General features: G+C 35.9%; 1 protein-coding gene across 1 annotated transcript in view; it reads right to left on the bottom strand.

The window, feature by feature from the left end:
* Positions 1 to 20,766, bottom strand: part of LOC107712761 (adhesion G protein-coupled receptor B2-like) — a 135,432-nt gene that overhangs the window by 40,841 nt on the left and 73,825 nt on the right. Inside the window, exons 8-13 of the mRNA XM_016518099.1 lie at positions 11,439 to 11,542; positions 9,937 to 10,039; positions 7,986 to 8,136; positions 5,292 to 5,361; positions 3,079 to 3,145; positions 16 to 101 (exon numbers count right to left, since the gene is read on the bottom strand). Of these exons, the coding sequence (XP_016373585.1) occupies positions 16 to 101; positions 3,079 to 3,145; positions 5,292 to 5,361; positions 7,986 to 8,136; positions 9,937 to 10,039; positions 11,439 to 11,542 (581 nt within the window). The remainder of the gene's footprint in view (positions 1 to 15; positions 102 to 3,078; positions 3,146 to 5,291; positions 5,362 to 7,985; positions 8,137 to 9,936; positions 10,040 to 11,438; positions 11,543 to 20,766) is intronic.

The following is a 20,766-nucleotide window of genomic DNA, read 5'->3' as shown; positions in this document are numbered from 1 at the left end:
CCTTCACTTACTTACCCTGCTCTCTGCTTTTTGGACTTGTCTGAGATGCCATCTCTAGACATGAGTTTGTTGAAGACCACTATTCCAATCAGCATGTTCACCTGCAGCAAAGAGATAGAGGGTGTGTTATTTGTTTTGTTAGATTTTTTTGGATGATAGATTATGCTGGTTATTTCAAGTTAGGATCTTATTTAGCCTGTGAGAGTAGTGTTGTTTGTTGACTAGTTAGCAACAGGGTTATACTCAATTCAGAACTGAAACATTTGAATTCTTTTAAATTCCAATTCAACTCTCTAATTCCATTTGAATTTAAACAGCAAACCACATGCAGAATTGCAATTCTAATCTGAATGTTATGAAATATAATTGAAATTCACATGACTGTACTTTTAACTAGAAAAAAGTAAAAAAAGCCTTAAAGTTAATAAGTTTATAGACTTTATGATAGATCGACAGATACGATAGATCGACAGATCGATCTAGAACAATATAGAATATATATAGATATAGAACGATTGAATGATTGATTGATTGAATGATTGAGTGAACGATCGACAGAACACTCAACAGATAGACAGAGACAGACAGACAGACAGACAGAGACAGATAGACAGATAGATAGATAGATAGATAGATAGATACTTCATTTGAACTACTGCAGCATCTAAGTGGAAGGAAATAATTTAGTACTTCTGGCCATTATTTCTGAATAAATACAATTTGGGTAGTGGGACAATAAAGCAGTGTTGTGAGGTGACCTTTAACCATGGAGCATTTACAGCAGTGGCTCGCTAACAGCCTGTGACAGGTGTTGTGGATTTAAGTCTGGAAGCAAATGGGCAGGTGGGATCATGAAGGGACAGTAATGCCCTCATGTCTCTCACCCACTCTCTCTCTCTCAACAGATTGTTGTCCAGTCCGCTCCAGCCAGCTGCTCACTGGACACACAGATCACTGAAGAGGAGCTTAGACAAAGGCCATGGAAAGACCACACACACACACACACACCTGTACCTTTGATACACACAGGATTTGAGCCAAGACTATACTGTTTCTCTTGTATTACAACAGGAGGGCATATGGTTGTAGGTTACAAGACTGACAATCTCTTCCTGTTAAGTGGCATCTGACTGCACTGCACCACCAACACATGGACTGTGACTTTGGCAGCTGCATTCAACTTTGTTAAAGTAGGGATCTTCAGTTTATTTCAAATAAATGAGCCCTTGGTATATATTATTGAAAACTGAGTGTTGGATTTTAAACCTACAATAACATGTGTTTAGCACCATGTTGTTATGACACATCAATTATTTTTGATGTTATGTCATATACAAGTACAATACTATGTAGTGCTGGGCGGTATACCGGTTCATACCGAATACCGGTGTTTATTTTTGTTATGATATGAATTTTGAAAATGCCGCAATACCGGTATATGTCACTTAAACAACGTTCGGAACGCGACACTGTTTGAAAGGGGTGTTGCACTGTGGTGAGGGAACAGCTGTATGTGTTACTAAACGTGAAAGTTCCGAAACTGAAGCTGTAGAACTAATAGAACGTGATGACACATCATGATAGTAAAATAGGGCATTCTAAGTCAATATACTGCAGTATTTCCTCTCTCAATCAGTAGAAAATATGGTTAACACCCGGTCATGCATGAAAAAAAAAATACCTTCTTGTACCGTGAAACCGGTATAATTTTGAAAAATACCGTGATATAAATTTTTGGTCATACCGCCCAGGACTAATACTATGTATTACTTAATACATTTTAATGTAAGAGAGAAACTGTTATTTCATTAACATTATTTAATGCATTAGGTATCATGAGCTAACAGTGAGCAAAATGTTTACAGTATTTTTTATTCTAGATTAATGTTAATTTACAAATACGTATACTATAAATCTAAAATAATTTATACATACTTTATTGTTCAAATGTTTGGGGTTGGTAAGATTTTATTTTTATGTGTTTTTTTTTAAAGAAGTATCTCATGCTTTCCAAGGCTGCATTTATTTGATCAAAAATACAGTAAAAACAGCAATAATATAAAATGGTATTACAATTTAATATAACTGTTTTCTATTTGAATATATTTTCAAATGTAATTTTATTTTCTGCGATATAAAGCTGACTTTTTAGCAGTCATTACTTCATTCTTCAGTGTCACATTATCATTCAGATATCATTCTAATATTTTGTGCTCAAGAAACATTTCCAATTATTACCAATCTATATCCAACTGACCCCATACTTTTGAAAGGTAGTGCATTTTGTTCATAATACATTAATTTTTATCAATTTGAGATGTTAAATATGTATTAATGTATGTTGAATAAAATTAATAAACACAGAAGTATTATTCATTGTTAGTTCATGTTACTAATATTTTATCCAAGCATTACCCAAAAAATAATTTGAGATTAAACAATAATTGGCTGGACCCACAACAGACTCCCTGTTGAAATCCCCTGCGTTAAATTAACACTTGGTCTGTTCAGTCTGCTCCGAGAGCATATAGAACCTACCAAGTCTAACACGTTTAACAGTGCCATTCGTATTCTGATCATGCAAGGCACTTGCTTAGACAATGGGTCTCCATTTTACTATTTGCTAGAGGCAAGATTAATTATTTTCCATTTATTAGATTTGCCTCTCCAAGAAGGGAGACAGCATCTCCAGATGCCCAAATCTCATTTGCAGTTGTTTGTTTGAGTGGGCCGCTTCACAGCACCACCAAGGAACAAACAACGCAAATCACATCTGACCATGAAAAACAATGCAAACATCTCACAGAAAACACACAGCACCTGAGACCGGGGCTGTGGACAATAGTATATGCACACACACTTTGGTTGCTTTGGGCTAATACGCTCATCAAGTTCACTCATGCATTTTACACTGGAGAAAAATACACGCATTTGAAACGAGACAGGCCTCAACTCTAATCTCATTAGTGAAAATGCTCTTCGACTGCTGGCTTGATATATTTAAAATGCATATTCAAGTGGACGGAGCTCATGTTGGCTAAATCTAACCAATGAAAAAGTACAAAGTCTGAGACCTACCAGTACAATGACAGCAGCGGGACCGACAAAAGCATAGAGCAGCCCTCCTTCCAGAGACAACCAACAACTGAAATTGAGAGAAAGAGATAAAGTGAAATATAAACACTGCAAATCAATAGAGAGAGTTGACATTTGTTGGCTTCAGAAAAAAAGGGGGGTTGGCGAGAAAGAAATAGAAAATTAATTATTTTTGCAGTTTTCATTAACCTTTAATCATATTTCTTCACACAAATAAAGATTAAATGAAAGTAGAATAATAAATTAAGTCAGCTTGGATTCTAACCAAATTTATTCCCTAAATTAAGAAACTGAAGAGGATATCTCAAAAACAACCTCTCCATCTTACTACTTTGTTTTTAGAAATACCATATTGTTAAAGTGCTTTCATTGCAGATATCAAATAAAACTTCATATCTAATAGACAGATAAAGATATGCCTGGTAAAGTTCTACACAAACAGCTCTGAAAAAGCTGGAAGGTCATACTTTGTAGAAAAGCATTATTAATCATGATTTTAATGGAGCTGTTTCAACATTTGCTAATGTTCTGGTCAAATGCAATCAAACAGATTTCAGTTTAATTTGTATTCTGGCATCCTTGTGAAATGTCCGCTGTGAAAGGATCACAGACATATGCACTCAATCATGTATTCGTGTGTGGAAGACTGTAGAGAAGAGTGACTGTGTAGTAAGCAGGCTGTTACTGAGCCCAGCGGTGAGGTTATCTGAGGCCACTGAATTCTTCCACTGTTTCCAAAATGTGTCTTTTTGTTTGAGGGGAATCCATGTTTTAGACGTATCCTATTAAAGCTCTCAAAGGCCACCATTGTTTTCAACTTTTGTCTCCGATTAGTCAGGGAGCTCTCTGGTTTAAATTAATTGCTTAGCAGTGCAGTGAAGACAGAAACCATTATATGCAGAGCAGCAGAAAATGACCACCACTTTGTATAAATCCATAGTCAGGAATAGAGGAGGAACAGGACTCTCTGAGGACTCTCTGACTGAAGATACTTGTTGAATAATTTCTTCCAAAGTAAAAGGTCAACATTAGGCAACACACACTCACAAAAACGTCTGTGCATCACAATGTAGCTCTAAAGAAGAAAACATCTAGGCATCATATCAGTTGGTAAAACGTTGGCTATTTTCAGAAGTTGATTTGGATTATAAATATTGTGACGAGCGTCCCGAGCTCACATCAGCGTTGCCCTGGAAACGGACGAGGAACACCTGCACACGCTCATCACGGGCTGATTGGTCACAGCTGAGAGTCATCAGCCCACGGCCAGATAAGCCGCGTGAGGCCCGAGGAAGGGGAGAAGAGATGCTCTCCCAGAAGCTGAAGTCTAACGTGTTCTCTCCTTTACATTCCAGAAACCAGCCCGTGACCAAGCAGCCCACACACGAGCGCCGCACGGACTCACCGACACTGGAACACGCTCACGGAGAAGCACCGACTCACGCACGGAGAAGCCTCGACTCACCTCAGGACCCAGCGCACTCACTTGAGCACTTTCTCTGTGAATAAATCCACCCTCCGGGGTATTTATTTGAGCTCTCCTTGTCGCGTGTTCCTTCCACCCCGTTACAATATATAATCTGTTCACTGGTCTCTTGACATTAGGATATTTTGATCCTAAAACATTTTTTAGATATCAAATCATCATTCTTAGAATTGCAAAACTGTATACTGGAATGAAATGTATTATGAGCATTTTTATAGTGGTTAGAATATTTGTAAACGTTTTGCTTTATTTACTGGTATTTTACATAATTTCTGAATGTAATAATAAAATGTAACTCATAGAACGACAAACATAACTTTTGGACAATGCAATGCTGACCCAGTGCAACTTATAGTCAGGTGCAACTTATTTTCTGGAAAGTACTGTAGTTTGTAAAGATTGATTATTAACTTGATGGCAATAATTTGTACATTTCATGTATCAGGTAAGTGTGTTTACTGCTTATGTGTTGCATTATACACTATGTGTTATAATATTATACAGAGTACTCTGTGATCATACAAAATTACTTAAACAAAAAAATATCTTTATGTATTTTAGATGTACTGTAGGTACGTCCGTATTCTTTTAAACATCCAAAGATCACTGAGACTTGACGTACTTTAACCCTCAAAATAGCACCAGAACAATGTTTTAATGTAAGATAAATGTTTTCCTTGTGAGACTGTGCTGCATCAGTGATACTTACTAACTTGGCGTGCCATAACCTCTGGCCCGGGTAAAACCCACAGATACAGCGACCACAAGGGCTGGAAGACCTGCAAGATAAAGCTTATGATGAGGAAAGGAGAAAAAAACAACAAAAAAAACCTCAACCCACTGAAATTAAAAAGTTTGTTTAATTGCTTAACTTATAATTATTATTTTAAATGCAAAATGTGGTGGCAAAGTTAATTGAAATCATTTACTGATAAAGAAAATTGAGTTGAAATTCTGAAAAATTTTTTTGACTATTTAAATACTGACTGAGAGATTTTATACATTTAGCCTGCATGAGAAAATTGCCCACCATATATAATAACAGAGGACAGGCATTGCTAAAAGGAAAATTATGAACAGAAAATGCAACCTAGAATTTTTCATTTTTTTTTAGAACCATTAATGGCAAATGGCCAGAGGGGAAGTTAGCTGAAGTAATCTTCTCTCACATTGGTGACTTTCTTTAGCTTGTGCCCTTTTCATGGACAAATGCACATGGCGTACAGGTACACCATTCCCCCTGTGTGCAGTGCCCTCCCAGACCCCAGACACGCTACTTTAGCAAAGAGAATTCCCGTGGGCCTCTGTGTATGTCTTTATTTATGAGGCCAAAGTGTAGCAGTGTAAACGTTCCTGTCTGTATTCTCTAAGAGCGCTCCACAGGGCAAGTACACAGAGCAAGCACTGTGACCCTCTTATAGCAACACTGTGAATGCTAGCTGGAACCAAAGAGCTTTTATGTCATACAGTATCATGTCATTAAAAGCACATTACTGTGTTTTGCTTCAGGTCTCAACTTTCAAATGTATATATTTAATATGTTTCAGTTCAGAAATCCAATGGCACAAAGTGTAATAGTAGCATGTTCAGTATACCAAGTTTATTTCTTAATTATTTTAATTAAGAATTGAAAAGGATATATTAAATACAACCTCTTCATCTTACAACTTGTATGGTTTGTATAACACATTGTTAAATTGATTTAATGTCTTTTATATCATACAGTATAATGTCACTAAATGCACATTACTGTGTTTTGCTTCAGGTGTTTTCTTTCAAATGTACTGTATGCATTTAATATATTTCAGTCCAGAAAATCTAATGGAACAATGTGTAAAAATAGTCTTATATTTGTTTACCAGCTAGATTTGTAATAAATAAATAAATAAAATGTATTTGGCATGCAATAGGCAATATGCAGGACTTTTCCATTTACCAGGTTATGAACATGCAATATATAAGATAAAAAAAGCAGAAAAAAAGTTTCTGAACAATATTTTCTTATTTTAATCAATAATTTCTTACTTTTAAAAACTGTAATGATTTTTCACCATCACTGCTGGACCTTGAAAATTTGTATTATATATATATATTGTATTTATTTAATTGTCTTCTTTGCAAGAAAACTATATAATACTAAATGTTCATGAGTTCACGAATATAGATGTTCCCCCTACAGGAATAAAAAAAAAATGCATTTTGCTATTTTATATACAACAGTAAACACTGTCATAACTAAACATCTTTTCAGCATGAGGTTTCCCATCTCAAGACTGAGGAAGGTGTACTTCTTGGTCCTTGATTACAATGACGTGTACAGTGACCTTTACTTTGTAGAATCCCTTCCCCTCTCGGTGTCTGTGAGGGCTTTCTGGCCTCTCCTTCTGGTGTCATCCCTATTGTGTTTGCCATCACAGTCAGGGAGGCCAGCTTTACTCATGTGCTAATTAGACCTATCCATTCTTCTCGCTCTATGTCTGTGTGCCACGTCCACACATAATGAGCTCTCCTCTGAAATATTCATGTAATTAACAATGCTCTGATTAACTCTGGAAATTAAAGCCAATTAGAAAAACTCCAGTTTAGAGAACAGGATTGAAAGACGTGGGAAAGGAGGGGATGAACTTGATCCAAATGTGGCTCTGGAGGAAGCAGCACACAATGAAGAAAGTTTGCTCTGGATTCCAGCTGTGATCGTTTCATACTGTAACCTGTAGGGGGTCATGGTTTGGATAGTTAGAATAGTCACTTTGCTCCTCCTGGTCGATTCTGTAACTACACTACACTACGTGGGTAAAATAATGTTTCTTTACGGATGGCCTTTCAAAAGTAGCTCAGCATTGTAATTATTTTTTTTCAAGCAACATACAAATAACACAAACAGAAAATCATGAAAACATAAAAAAATCATTATAAATATATAATATATCTTGCAACAGACAGCACACACACACACACACACACATATATGTAATACCACTTCCCTGTGGGAGGCAATGCTTTTCTACAATATCTGCAAAGGGCATCTATGAATTAATGGAAGTGATAGTGGATCAATAAGTTACAAAACAAGTGTGTGTGTGCTACTGCAAGTGCTTGAATACCCTGTTAGATCCTGCCTGTGTTAAGATGGTGGCACACAATGCATTTCTTATCAACGATCAGACATCTACGTCTTGTAATACAGAAGTAACATTGAGCTCCAGTGGCATGTTTATGGTGTGTCATTGGGCTCCATTGAAGCAAACTGACATTGCAGACAATCTGATGTGACTGAATTGATAAGAACTGGCATGTTATACTCCTGCATCCCTCATATGGATAAAAAACTGAAACTGAAGCACTACAATAACATCGCTTTTGACCTTTGATGTTAGTTGTGGTGTGTGTGCGGGTGTCCTACCCCAGCCCAGGCACAGAAAACGCTTGCGAATGAGGCGGGACCTCATCTTGCCATTCACAGCCAGATAGGACTGCCATGCCTCTGTCAGTACCCAGCAGAAAGAGGCCAGAAAGAAGAAGTGCAAAAAGGCAGCAGTCACAGTGCACAGTCCCTAGAGACAAAAGAGGGAAGAAGAAAGAAACAGAGAGAAATAAGGAGTAAGAGATGACGAAAAAGATGTGTGAGAAAGTACAGGAAGCAAGAAGAGGTGCAAATGGCTCTCGGCTGCTTGTTATCAAAGCCAAGAGGGAGAGAGAGATGAAGTGATTGATAAGGAGAAGTGGGAACGAGCCGCGGACATTAACGAAAGTCCATCTGGTTTCGATGTGGTGTGAAAATGAGCTCTAACAACACACCCTGTCTATGCTTTTTTCCTCGTAGACGGTACTTAAAAAGTGAAAATGGGTTAGTTAAAGGTTGAATAGTTTCTGAGGAAAAATGGCAGGCTAGAATTAAAGAAAAGTATGATTTAAATAACCGGCGAACGCAAATGAGAAGCAGTAAGCAGAGTATATCGCTGAGGTTTTATACAATAATGAGGTGCATATTCTAATGCTAAACACCGGCCCGCTCAGCAAATGACCCAGGAAATGAGAAGGATTTCACACCATTCATGGTTTCTGAAATTAGGCTTATCTGTACTTTCTGAAACTTATGCCGAATATGAGAATTTTGTGAAATATTAAGTCTGGATCGAGGAGGAAGGGGTCCTACGAGCAGTTCCTTTGCTGGTCTTCGGCTTTCTTTGTAGCTCTGAGCGACAGGTTGGGTTTGAATGACAGCACTTATTTCTCAGGTGCCTCTGTAGTCTATCTTACGCTCTCTCAGTGTGACTGTCACGGCTGACACAAAGCTGACCCTCCAGCGCCTTCCACACGTCTGTCTGTCTGCTACAAGCACCTGCCTGACTTTCTCAAATTCTATCGTGGCCACTTACATATTGTCATGACAGGCTGGAGAGAGAACAAACACCAGTTACCTGTACCACAGACAGACTACTATCTCTAAGGAGTCTGGGACCCAAGGTTAAGTGCCATTCAGAACTCAGTTTTAAATTGAATGTATTTTGCATTCCAATTTATTTTTTTGAATTTGAACTGAATTTGTATGAAGACTTAGAATTTAAGTAGAATTGAAATTGAATTAAATTCAAAGAAAAAATGTGTATGTAACTTATAATAATAATAATAATAATAATAATAATAATATTAAATTCAAAGAAAAAATGTGTATGTAACTTATAATAATAATAATAATAATAATAATAATAATAATAATAATAATAATAATAATAATAATAATAATAATAATAATAATAATAATAATAATAATAATAATAATAATAATAATAATAATAATAATAATAATAATAATAATAATAATAATAATAATTTTAGTTATTAGCTAATAGTGTTATGTTTATTCCATATTGAAAACTGAAATGCAGTCATATAAATGGTCATTATTAAATAAAAAATGAAGGGCAGTTATATACAATTATTTGATGATGATAATAATAATAATAATAATAATTTTAATTCACAAATGCATTTAAAACTATACCTTAACTAACAGTTATACAAATAATAATAATAATAATTATTGTTATTATTATTATTATTTAAAGTGATAAGGTATAAAAATATATATTTATTTTTTTAATATGACCGATACAAATATTATCATCAACAACAACAGGGGCTACTTTCCAGAAACACAAAATTGTTATTTATTATGTTTAATAAATTAACTAATTTCATGTAGACCATTCCAGAAGAACATTTACTTCCCCAGAATAATCTTCAAATTGTAGCCAAACATGAAGGCGTCAAGATGGGAACCTAAAGGTTGTTCTTTCTCAACTCTTTCTCTCATATACATCAGAGAAGCACAAATGTGCACACATACTCACCTTACTGAGAGTTTGGGACTGTCCCACCAGTATCAGCACATTGGAGGCCAGTATGGACAGGCAGAAGTTCACCAAGATGATGGACCTCTCTGAACGAATGTACCTGAGAATCAAATAACTTTATCAGCAACTTTGTTTTGCTGTTATGACATTATTATCTTTACAAAAGGCTTGATATACAGGTTTATGACATAAAATGTGTGGGACCCATTTATCAAAATCCATTTATCCTTTTTTTCTCTTCACTTAACACTGACAACTCGAGCAGCATCTCAGGTGACCTTCAGATGAACTCCAAAACAGCATCTTACACACAAGCACCGGTGAGCAAAATGTCCTCATTCGCTATTTGAGCTCTGGCCAGATCTGCTCAAGAGGACAATGACAGCGTCCCCTGGATCAATGGTCTGAGTGAAAGGGCAGGCCTGTGATAAGCTCTCTGGTGGGGTGGCAGATGCACTAATCTTGGAGAGAGGAAATACCTTCCCACCTGCTACTCAGGAATTATGGGACGGGGGTAAAAATCATTTGGATCCGAAGTATCAGGTAATTTAAACCAACTCAAACACCCTTAAAAGTGAATGAATAATGAATGAATTTCATTGCATTATACAACAAAATAGTACTACGCATTATATATAAAAATAGTATAACACATTATAATATATAATATAAATAATTTACAAATACACTCTTCGACCAAAACATTTCACACATAAACATGCTTCTTCTTCTTTCTTTCTTTTTTTTTTTGTAAAGAGATTATTACTTTCATTCAGCAAGGACACATTAGGTTAATCAATAGTGACAGTAAATACTGTAGTACTGTGACAAAAAAAAATATTTTCATCAAAAAACCCTGCCAAATATGATCAAGGATTTCAATGTTTTCAACATTGATAATAATAAGTAATGTTTCTTAAGCACCAAATCAGCATATTAGAATGATTTCAGAAGGATCATGTGACAAATATTTTATATGAATAATATTTAATATATAAACAATGTAGCGAAAAAACAATCTAGCATCATTTGTCATACTTCTGAGGAGATAAATACTTGACTAAGCACTTGACTAAGTGTTGGCCTTTATCTGGGCATGGTGTTAGCTGATCACGTGACTGACCTGGGCCATCTGCCACACCGAGTTGTTAGCAACTATGCTAGCCTTCACTAGCACTCTCCACATAATCCTGTCCTGCCACAGGCGGCTCCCGCCATCCCTCATTCGTTCCCAATTATTGCAATTGCAGTTTTGGCCCACTGTAGATCTACCCCATGCCAGCTGCTCTATCCCAGCCCGGGCAACCCCACGTGGGAAGCTACAATCTGAAAAATGAATCTTTTAAGGTGTAAGTGTACCTGTGAGAGGTAAACGAGGGGAATAGTGCAAAAATAACACAGAGGACAGCAGAACCTGGAAGCTACGTTCAAAAACGGTCCTCTGTAGATCAGTGTTGTGTTGCTGGCTGTGGGTCAGTGAAGGGTTTTGTTGAACTCACCTCCAAAAGACAGCGTAGATGAGCAGCAGAATGAGAAGAGCCGTACAGGATATGCCACAGCCCACCATGAGGGGCAGAGACGGTATACTGGACGGCCCCATACCCTGGAAAGAGATCAATGGACAGAAGGAAGATTATAATGAGATGTTTATGGTATATGTATGGCACAACAAAGAGTCAGTCAGTCTTTAATTAAAAACAAACCTGACCGGAAACAGTAGGGACTTGAATCAGCCTTCAGGGGTTTATTTTGCAATAATCACCAGCTAACTTTATGTTACCCTGCTAATTGCATGGCTACTTACCAAATTAATAAATAAATTAACATAAAATATTGGTAGGCTACTGTTACAGTTTTATAGCATATAGTCTGCTTAGGACAACATTCAATTACACAGTATATACCATATATAAATACTGAGCTTCAACTCCCATTTAATATATACACTACTGTATAAAAGTTTGTAAGATACTTTTTAATGAAAATGTATACTTTTATTAAAGGCAGGGTATGTGATTTTTCAAAAACACTTTAGAAAACTGATTCGGGCCGAATAGCAAAACAAACTTGTAGCCAATCAGCAATAAGGGGCGTGTCTACTCGTGATGTGGAGGAGAGAGCTTTCAGTGCATGGGACGGACATTAGCCGAGCGGAAGTAGGGAGAGGATTACATTCTGTTCAGGTTAAAGCTAAAGGCCAAAGGTCTTCTTTCTGAATAGCCTCATGCTACCCTATCTTCTCTTATACTCCTGGGTTCATTTTCCCTGTTTCTTGTCAGGTCAAAGCTAGATTCTCTTCTTAAACTGGGCATTCTATCCCCATCAGCCCTTGAACACTTGCGACCCCTTTGCCCCAGCTTATTAAGCATCTCTGCTGAGAGAAGGGTTACTACGAGTGAACATATGCCTCATGTTTCAGGATTAACCCTCCTACTCAGTCTTACCACCAAGAATTGTGGGTAGATCTGTGTAACTTCATATACCACTGAGATACATGCTCAGTTCAGGGTTCAATTTAATGTTATATGCACAAGTGCAATGTGCAAATGTATTAATACATCAATCTTAAATGCAAATCAAATCAAATCAAAAATAAAATAAAATAAAATAAAATAAAATAAAATAAAATAAAATAAAATAAAGCAAGAAGTAGGACCCGTGTAAAGCTCGGATCAGGTTTCCAGCGCTGGAGAGAACTCAAGGAGCGGCGGCCTGCGATCGGACGCCGAGGTTGCTTTGTTTCTTCTCAATAGGTGAGTAACACCGTGTCTATAACAGCTAAAGTCTGCCTACACTGGACGCGATCAAATGACCGTTGAAAACCATTTGAAATTTGTGTCAGCACGTCATAAATAGACCCCGGCAGCAGTTTTCTGTCGGGGATTTGTTGCGCCGCGCCACTCACGTCCGTAGACACGGTGTAACATTGGTTTTGCTTTGTTTCACAGAACTAATCGTTGCCTGGGTTGCGTACGTATATGTGGGTATATGTAGAAACGTATGTAAAAATAAGACTTTGTAAACACTTGACAAAGAGCTGCATGTTGGGCAAAGGATAAAATGTGTGTGTGTGTGTGTGTGTGTGCGCGCTGAGAGAAGGGTTACTACGAGTGAACATATGCCTCATGTTTCTGGATTAACCCTCCTACTCAGTCTTACCACCAAGAATTGTGGGTAGATCTGTGTAACTTCATATACCACTGAGATACATGCTCAGTTCAGGGTTCAATTTAATGTTATATGCACAAGTGCAATGTGCAAATGTATTAATACATCAATCTTAAATGCAAATCAAATCAAATCAAAAATAAAATAAAATAAAATAAAATAAAATAAAATAAAATAAAATAAAATAAAATAAAATAAAATAAAATAAAATAAAATAAATAAAATAAGAGCTTTCTGTCCAGTCTGAAAGGGATGACGGTGTTAAATGTGGTGCTGTAATCAATAAAGACCAAGAACATCTTGACATTAGTACCTTCCTGTTGAGTCAGTGCAGCATGAAGATCCCAAGAAATTGCCTTTTTGCTGGACACGTTACACCGTTATGTGAACTACAGGGGGTCTAATCACTCAGACAGCATCGTGTTAATGCGCCCCATCACCAGCTCTTCACAGCACATCATTATGTTAGATCAGTCTGTAATCATTATACAGGTCACAGAATTTTTCTTTGAAACTAAAAAAAATATCAGATTCACACATGAGTGAGATATCCCCACACAAAGATTAGGAAAACTGTGTTAATTGTTTGTGTTGCTCAATTATTACTCCTGATAACCTTTCAAAGGTCATACCTTGGCCAAAAATTAAATCCACACTTCTCTTTTGAATTTTCTGTGCTGCTTTTGGGAGATAATAATAATTCAGTGGAAATCTGTAGAGCTTTCTACCATCTGCTGGTTGGCATGATTAAAGTCTTCCGCAATCAGGGACACCGCATCAGGCTAGATACTTTCATAGCTCTTAATATTAGTTCACAAAATGTCTTTTCTTGATCTGAATGGGTAGAATATTTATTTAATAGTGAGATATTCAAAGTTAGGACAACAAATCACTTCAGAATCTGTTTTAATCAGGACACCAGAAATTTACAGTTAAACATACACCTCCTTAAGCTGGTCTCATCTCATTCTCCATGGTCTGTAATAGTTTTTTTTTTGTTTTTTTTATCTGCCAATTTTAAAAGACTATTGGCGACTAATGTTCATCTCTGGGATGAAAGTAACTGATGTAACTGATTGTCAATTCAATTCAGTTGTTATTATCATTGTAAACAAATTATTTTGTTTAATTTATTACACAGAGCTATGAAATATTTTATTTTTTTCACTACAGAATAAAAATATAAAAAAGATAACTGCAACTCTTTAATGGAAGAGAAAAAAAAAGAATTCTGAGAAAAAAAAAATTGTGAGATATAAAATCTCAATTATGAGAAAGTCTCAATTACTTTTTTTTCTTAATTCATTAATTTAAAATTTAATTAATTAATTTATTTATTTATTTTTATTCCATGGTGGAAATAAGCTTCCATACTGAATAGTGATTTAATAACGTAGCTTTTTAAATACATTTTTCAAGATGATTAAGATAAAACAGAGCAAATAGTATCTTAACAGAATCACTGACAAACATAGTTCAAGTTCACAGAACAGTCCCACACCACTTCATCTGCTCCTGCATCCAGTGTTCCTGTGGATACATTATTCAATGAATAAATGAATGATGCATTTATATATGGCTTTATTTTTCCTTATTATTTATTCTTCCTCTTCAGGTTCTTGGAATAGGAAGCGCAGGCAGATGATCTGCGATAGTGGTGTGGCAGTAATCAAGAGCATTCATACAGGGCAGGAGGCATGCTGGTAATATTTCTAAAGAACTGTCTGCAGGTTGGCATGATTAAAGTCTCCTGCAATCAGGGAAGCAGCACCAGGGTGGGTACTTTCATAGCTGTTAAAGGGACAGTTCACCCAAAAATCAAAATACTGTCAACATTTGCTCACGTCGTTCCAAACCTGTTTGACTGACTTTCTTTCTGTAGAACATAAAAAAAAAGAAGATATTTTGAGAAATGTCTCATTGTGTTTTTCCCATACCATGAAAGTCAATGGCAACCAAAACTGTATGGTTACCAATATTTTGTAAGTAAAAGATGACATAATTTGAATTTTAGAGTGAACTTACTGATCTGATTAGAGAAGAATATAGAGGTGCATCTCAATAAATTAGAATGACGTGGAAAAGTTCATTTTAACATGCTTGGATACAGCACTCTGTGAACAGCCAGCTTCTTTGGCAATGAATGTTTGTGGCTTACCCTCCTTGTGAAGGGTGTCAATGATTGTTTTCTGGACAACTGTCAGATCAGCAGTCTTCTCCATGATTGTGTAGCCTAGTGAACCAAACTGAGAGACCATTTTGAAGGAAAAAATGGTCCTTGGAAACGGAAGGAAACCTTTGCAGGTGTTTCGAGTTGATTAGCTGATTGGCATGTCACCATATTCTAATTTGTTGAGATAGTGAATTGGTGGGTTTTTGTTAAATGTGAGCCAAAATCATCACAATTAAAAGAACCAAAGACTTAAACTACTTCAGTCTGTGTGCATTGGATTTATTTAATACACGAGTTTCACAATTTGAGTTGAATTACTGAAATAAATGAACTTTTCCACGACATTCTAATTTATTGAGATGCACCTGTAGATTGCATACATGATGTCAAAAGAAAATCCCATAGAAATGCTGCTATTTAACAGTAATATTACATGTTGGAACAACAAGAAAATCAGAAAACCAGAAGCTTAACATGAGACATATGCAACCTTTCAATCTGTGTGATCCGTCAAGCTGCACAGCTTCAGTTGTATTAGGGGTCAGCTAGGGCTTGTTGAGACAGAATCTAACCATACGTTATGGCCAGCTAAAGGCTTAACCTCTCTGTCAGTTTGTTCATCTCGTTCTCCACGGACTTCATGCTGAACAGAAGGACTCTCACAAATAGAGTCAAGTATAGAACACCAAGATAATTCTTTCAAACTAGATAGTATAAATCCTATACATACAGTGGGGTTCTGAGTCTGAGATCACTCGTGAAAATGCTTCACAGTTTACTAATAAAAAAAGTAATTAAATACCTTTTAAATAAATAAATGATTTAAACTAAATTAATTTAAATGTATATAAATAATTTAAAGTAAATAATTTTAAATAAATAAATCAATAAATGAATATATTCAACCTTCACTGGACATATACAGTACACTCACAGTAAGCAGTATGTTCTATATAGTAAATCTCAATTGCCTGATTGTAATAACTTAGAAAATATAAATCTATATTATCACCCAGTGATATATTAAAAGTTTATAGTACATCCTACTTTACCTGCATATAGTATACTAACGTAAAGCTATATATATATATATATATACTATTTAGCAAATCTCTGCTGAGTGATTGTTTACAAGCTGTATTATCACACAGCTCTCTCTCTCTCTCTCTCTGTACTGTATATAAAGTTGAATATCCAACTTCATATATACACCAACATAAAGATTTATATTCTAAATAATACATCTCAGCTGCCTGGTTGCTTGTATCATCGCAAAATGTAAATATATTGTCGCCCAGCTCTAATCTGCTAAATGCGACTATAAGGCATAAATATATTAATATATTATACACATTACAGTCATGATTTTCTGTAATTCTGGTATGAAACAATGTGTATTGTGAAATAAATGATCTATGAAAATAAAAATAAATAAATAAAGATAATAATAATAATAATAATAATAATAATAATAATAATAATTACCAGCCTTACAAACATTTTGTGTTAAAAGTTTAATTTAAAATTTAACATGAATTTAACATGAATGTTACTTGTTTCTGAAGAGCATCTTGTGCTTCAATGTATTGTAAACATTTGACCATCTGACATTTCGGCTCAATTCACATGCTCAGTGTCATTAATTTGCTTATTGGTTTAGTGACCAACAAATATTTGTTTTTCATTTAACACCAAATATATTCAGACCCCACTGTAGATGGTTCAATGGTCACTATTAGGTCAAATGCAGTCATAAATATCATTGAAATGACCAGCGTGTGTAAACATGAAACAATCTATCACTCTCCAGTGCCACGACACTGCACAGGTCTGTTTCTATAGACAAAACCCTCTCTTTATGTAGCATTTCCATTAAAAACACAAATATTTAGATTTTCAGTCAGCTTAATCAGCTCTTCTCTGTGACCAAAACACTTGATAGGATGGCTTTAAAAAGCCATGGCAGAGACTCAAATAAATAACACTGAATGTTCTTTAGGAGAGCCTGAAATGGGTACAAGTTTGCGTTTATAAAGCTTGCAGCTGTTTAGAACAAGCTGTGAATTGGCTTGAATATGAAGTCCTCATTCATGCACTTACAGCTCAATTGGCCTTCTGGTGTGGACCGGTCAGGCTTCCACACAAAGCATTCATGACTAAACAGCCTTTGTGAACAAAGATCCCTAAAGCGTGTGTGGGTTGTGGCATTGGCCTACCAACAGTGCATACCGTGCGTATCTATGTGTGCACATCTGTTCTCTGTAAACCTGTGAGAGTGTTTGTGTACAAAGGAAAAGTAGGCAAGGGAAAAAGAGGCGATAAAAAAAGCTTATAGAGTGGGAGAGAGCTCAGAGCGGGTGGAGGTGTGGCAGCAGTGTTTTTACTGAAACTGGCAGATGCAGGTGTAACAGGTGGCACTGGAAGAGGTGCTGCCAACCTTTACTCTCATATTTTGCTTAGCCTATTGTCCCTGGCATATTAATTGCCAACATTATGCCTCTGCCAGCTTTGGTTTGGCCATTTTAACCATTTTAGTATGCCAGCAGTCTGAAAAATAACTATAGATGTTGTCTCTTCCACAGAAATGCCATTGGCAGAGTAGATGGGAGGATTGCTCCTAATGTGAAACTGAAAACTCTGAAGCGCTAGGGGTGTATGCACAGAATATCAGCCTCTGTGAGAATAGAGCACAACAGCTGGGTTTTGAAAGCAACAATCACATTCATTTTCTCCATAGAGAAGCCTCAAAAGTTTTTGTCGAATGGTAGACTACCGTTATCAGCAGTCTTTTCCAGTCTTCAGTGTCACATGATCCTTCTGAAATCATTCTAATATGCTGATTTGGTGCTCAAGAAACTTTTTTTATTATTATTAATGTTGAAAACAGTTGTGTTGCTTAATATGTTTGTGAAAACTGTGATATTTATTAGGATTCGTTGATGAATAGAAAGTTCAAAAGAACAGCATTTTTTTGAAATATAAATCTTGTGTAGCATTATATTTAAAAATATTTTGCAATACGTTCAAATATATAGTTTTTATACTCAAAATCAATAACTGTATATCAATATTTTCACATTGTGCTTTTTTTTTTTTGATTATGTCATTCCCAAGGATTCATGCACTGATAAAAATGATTCTGTTGTGAAGTAAATTACTATGGAAAAAACAAATGTAATTTCTACATTAAATAATTTAGACAAGAATTAAATAAAATAAAACACAATAAAATAAAATAAATTATTTATATGTGTTAGATACTTAGATGATTCTAAGTAAACCTTATGCTTTAATAGCATGGATTTTTTCAGTGCTTGCTAGAGTAAAGTTTACAAAGAATGACTGAGTAAAATGTACTTGAGTATTGCAGAGTAAACATCAAATGATTAAGTAGAAATTACTCAACAAACTCTTACTGGCCAAGTTCAATTTACTTATTCTATTTGTTAATTTTACATAACTTAATTAAGTAGATTTGACTTAATTCCATTCATAAATTTACTTTTAAAATATGTGTGCAAAAACCTGCAAAAGAAAAATTAAGTAAATTTGACATGTTTTCCGTTTTTTTCAGTGTGGGATGCATAGGTCATTGCCTACAGAGTCAATTTTCATATTTTGACTTTTATGCATCAAATCAAAGTTTGTATCGTTGTGATTCATCTCAGAGCTGGCTGGCTTTGTTCATGGCTCTGAACTCTTAATTGAAGAAAAATACTCTGGTAACCAAAGCTGCTGAAATTGTACATGGTTACTGTTGTGCTCCATAAAAGAGAGTGAAACAGAAAGAGAGAGAAAAAGTATCCTTTCTTTGGCAGCTTTAGCAGAGGTCTAATTTCCAATTCACCACCACATCTCCAACAGACGTGTGAACGCTAGACAGCATGAGGTGACAACAGCATAAAAACAACCAAAACTAATGAATGGAAAGGAAGAATCTCATATACAAAAGAGAGATTGAGAAAGAAGCAACTTTTTTTAACATACTGAAGAAAAAGAAAAAAGAAAACATCTGTAAGTATTACTGCTCTATACTGGATTACTAGGGGCAGATTCTCATCCTTCAGCTGATGCCATGTTGCAGCCCAACAGCATGAGTCTATCTACACTGAACTGTCAACGCTGTATGTCACTGCATGACACTACATTTATTATGAATAAAAGTCCACAAAAACATTAACCAGCACAAATGTTTTCAACACTGATAATAATGAGAAATGTTTCTTGAGCACCAAATCAGCATATTAGAATGATTTCTGAAGGATCATGTAACACTGAAGACTGGAGTAACGGGTGATGGCAAATTTAGCTTTACATCACATGAATACAATGTAACATATTTTAACAAAGAAACATATAATTTAATTTCAGACAAACATAGAAAATAAAGTAGCTGGAACATTTATCAGCTGCAAGCATATACGATATAAGTTCTTGGACCCCTCCTCTTTTCCATATACACTATATCACTGGGACTTCCATCTTGTGCAATCAAACCTCTTCAAATGATTTAGAATGCAGTAGCACAATTGATCCTCAACGAGCCCAAAAGGGCCCACATCACACCTCTCTTTATCTCCCTGCACTGGCTACCGAGTTCAAGAGATTGACGCTTGTGTATAGAACAGCCACAGGCTTAGTACCCTCCTACTTCCACTCACTCTTACGAATCTACATCCCTCCAGAAGCCTGAGATCTACACGTGAGCGACGCCTCGTGGTACCATCAAAGAGAGTCACAAATCCACTTTCCAGAACATTTTCATTCACCGTTCCTGGCTGGTGGAATGATCATCCCACCCCATCCAGAATGCTGTATCCCTGACAATTTTCAAGTGACAGCTGAAGACTCTTTCGTCAACATTTGACTGCATCCTAAAATAAAAAAAAAATAACAATAAAAAAACTAACTTGCTTTCTTTTTCCTTAATCCCCCTGTCTAGTACTTGTACTAATCTGAACAATGTCTGAAACTTTGTATCACCAGCAATTCCTGTGATGAATCGCTTGTTGTATTCCTCAATTGTAAGTTGCTTTGGATAAAAGCGTCGGCTAAATTAATAAATGTAAATGTAAATGTAAGATGCTTCCATTGTGGGCCGTTTTGTTCATCACATTGTGAGTGATCTAGTTTTATCACATCACAACATGCCACATGTAAATATATAGTAATAGTTAAATCAGATAATTTACTAAAGGCACTAAACTTCAAACTAATGCTTCTCCATGATACTCACACTTAAAGAAATCAGCCTCCTTTTTCCATCTGAGCCACATACACATCTTTTTAACTCTAAACTGGACCTAATTGACTCTCAAATGCTCATTTTCCATCTGACTCCATCATTCTGGTGATATGGGGTGAGATTTAATCACAAATGTCGCCCATTGAGGGGTTATATGATCATTTGCCATAGGGTTGGGCAATGTCTACAAAATTGGCATTGGACGATGTCTACAGTGAAACATCGCGATGGGCGATGACAT

This window comes from Sinocyclocheilus rhinocerous, unplaced genomic scaffold (genome assembly GCF_001515625.1).
Source record: "Sinocyclocheilus rhinocerous isolate Xijiao unplaced genomic scaffold, SAMN03320098_v1.1 scaffold1590, whole genome shotgun sequence".
Classification (NCBI taxonomy): Eukaryota; Metazoa; Chordata; class Actinopteri; order Cypriniformes; family Cyprinidae; genus Sinocyclocheilus; species Sinocyclocheilus rhinocerous.
Note: the sequence above shows the minus strand (reverse complement) of the source record. Positions and strands in the feature narration are given on the sequence as shown.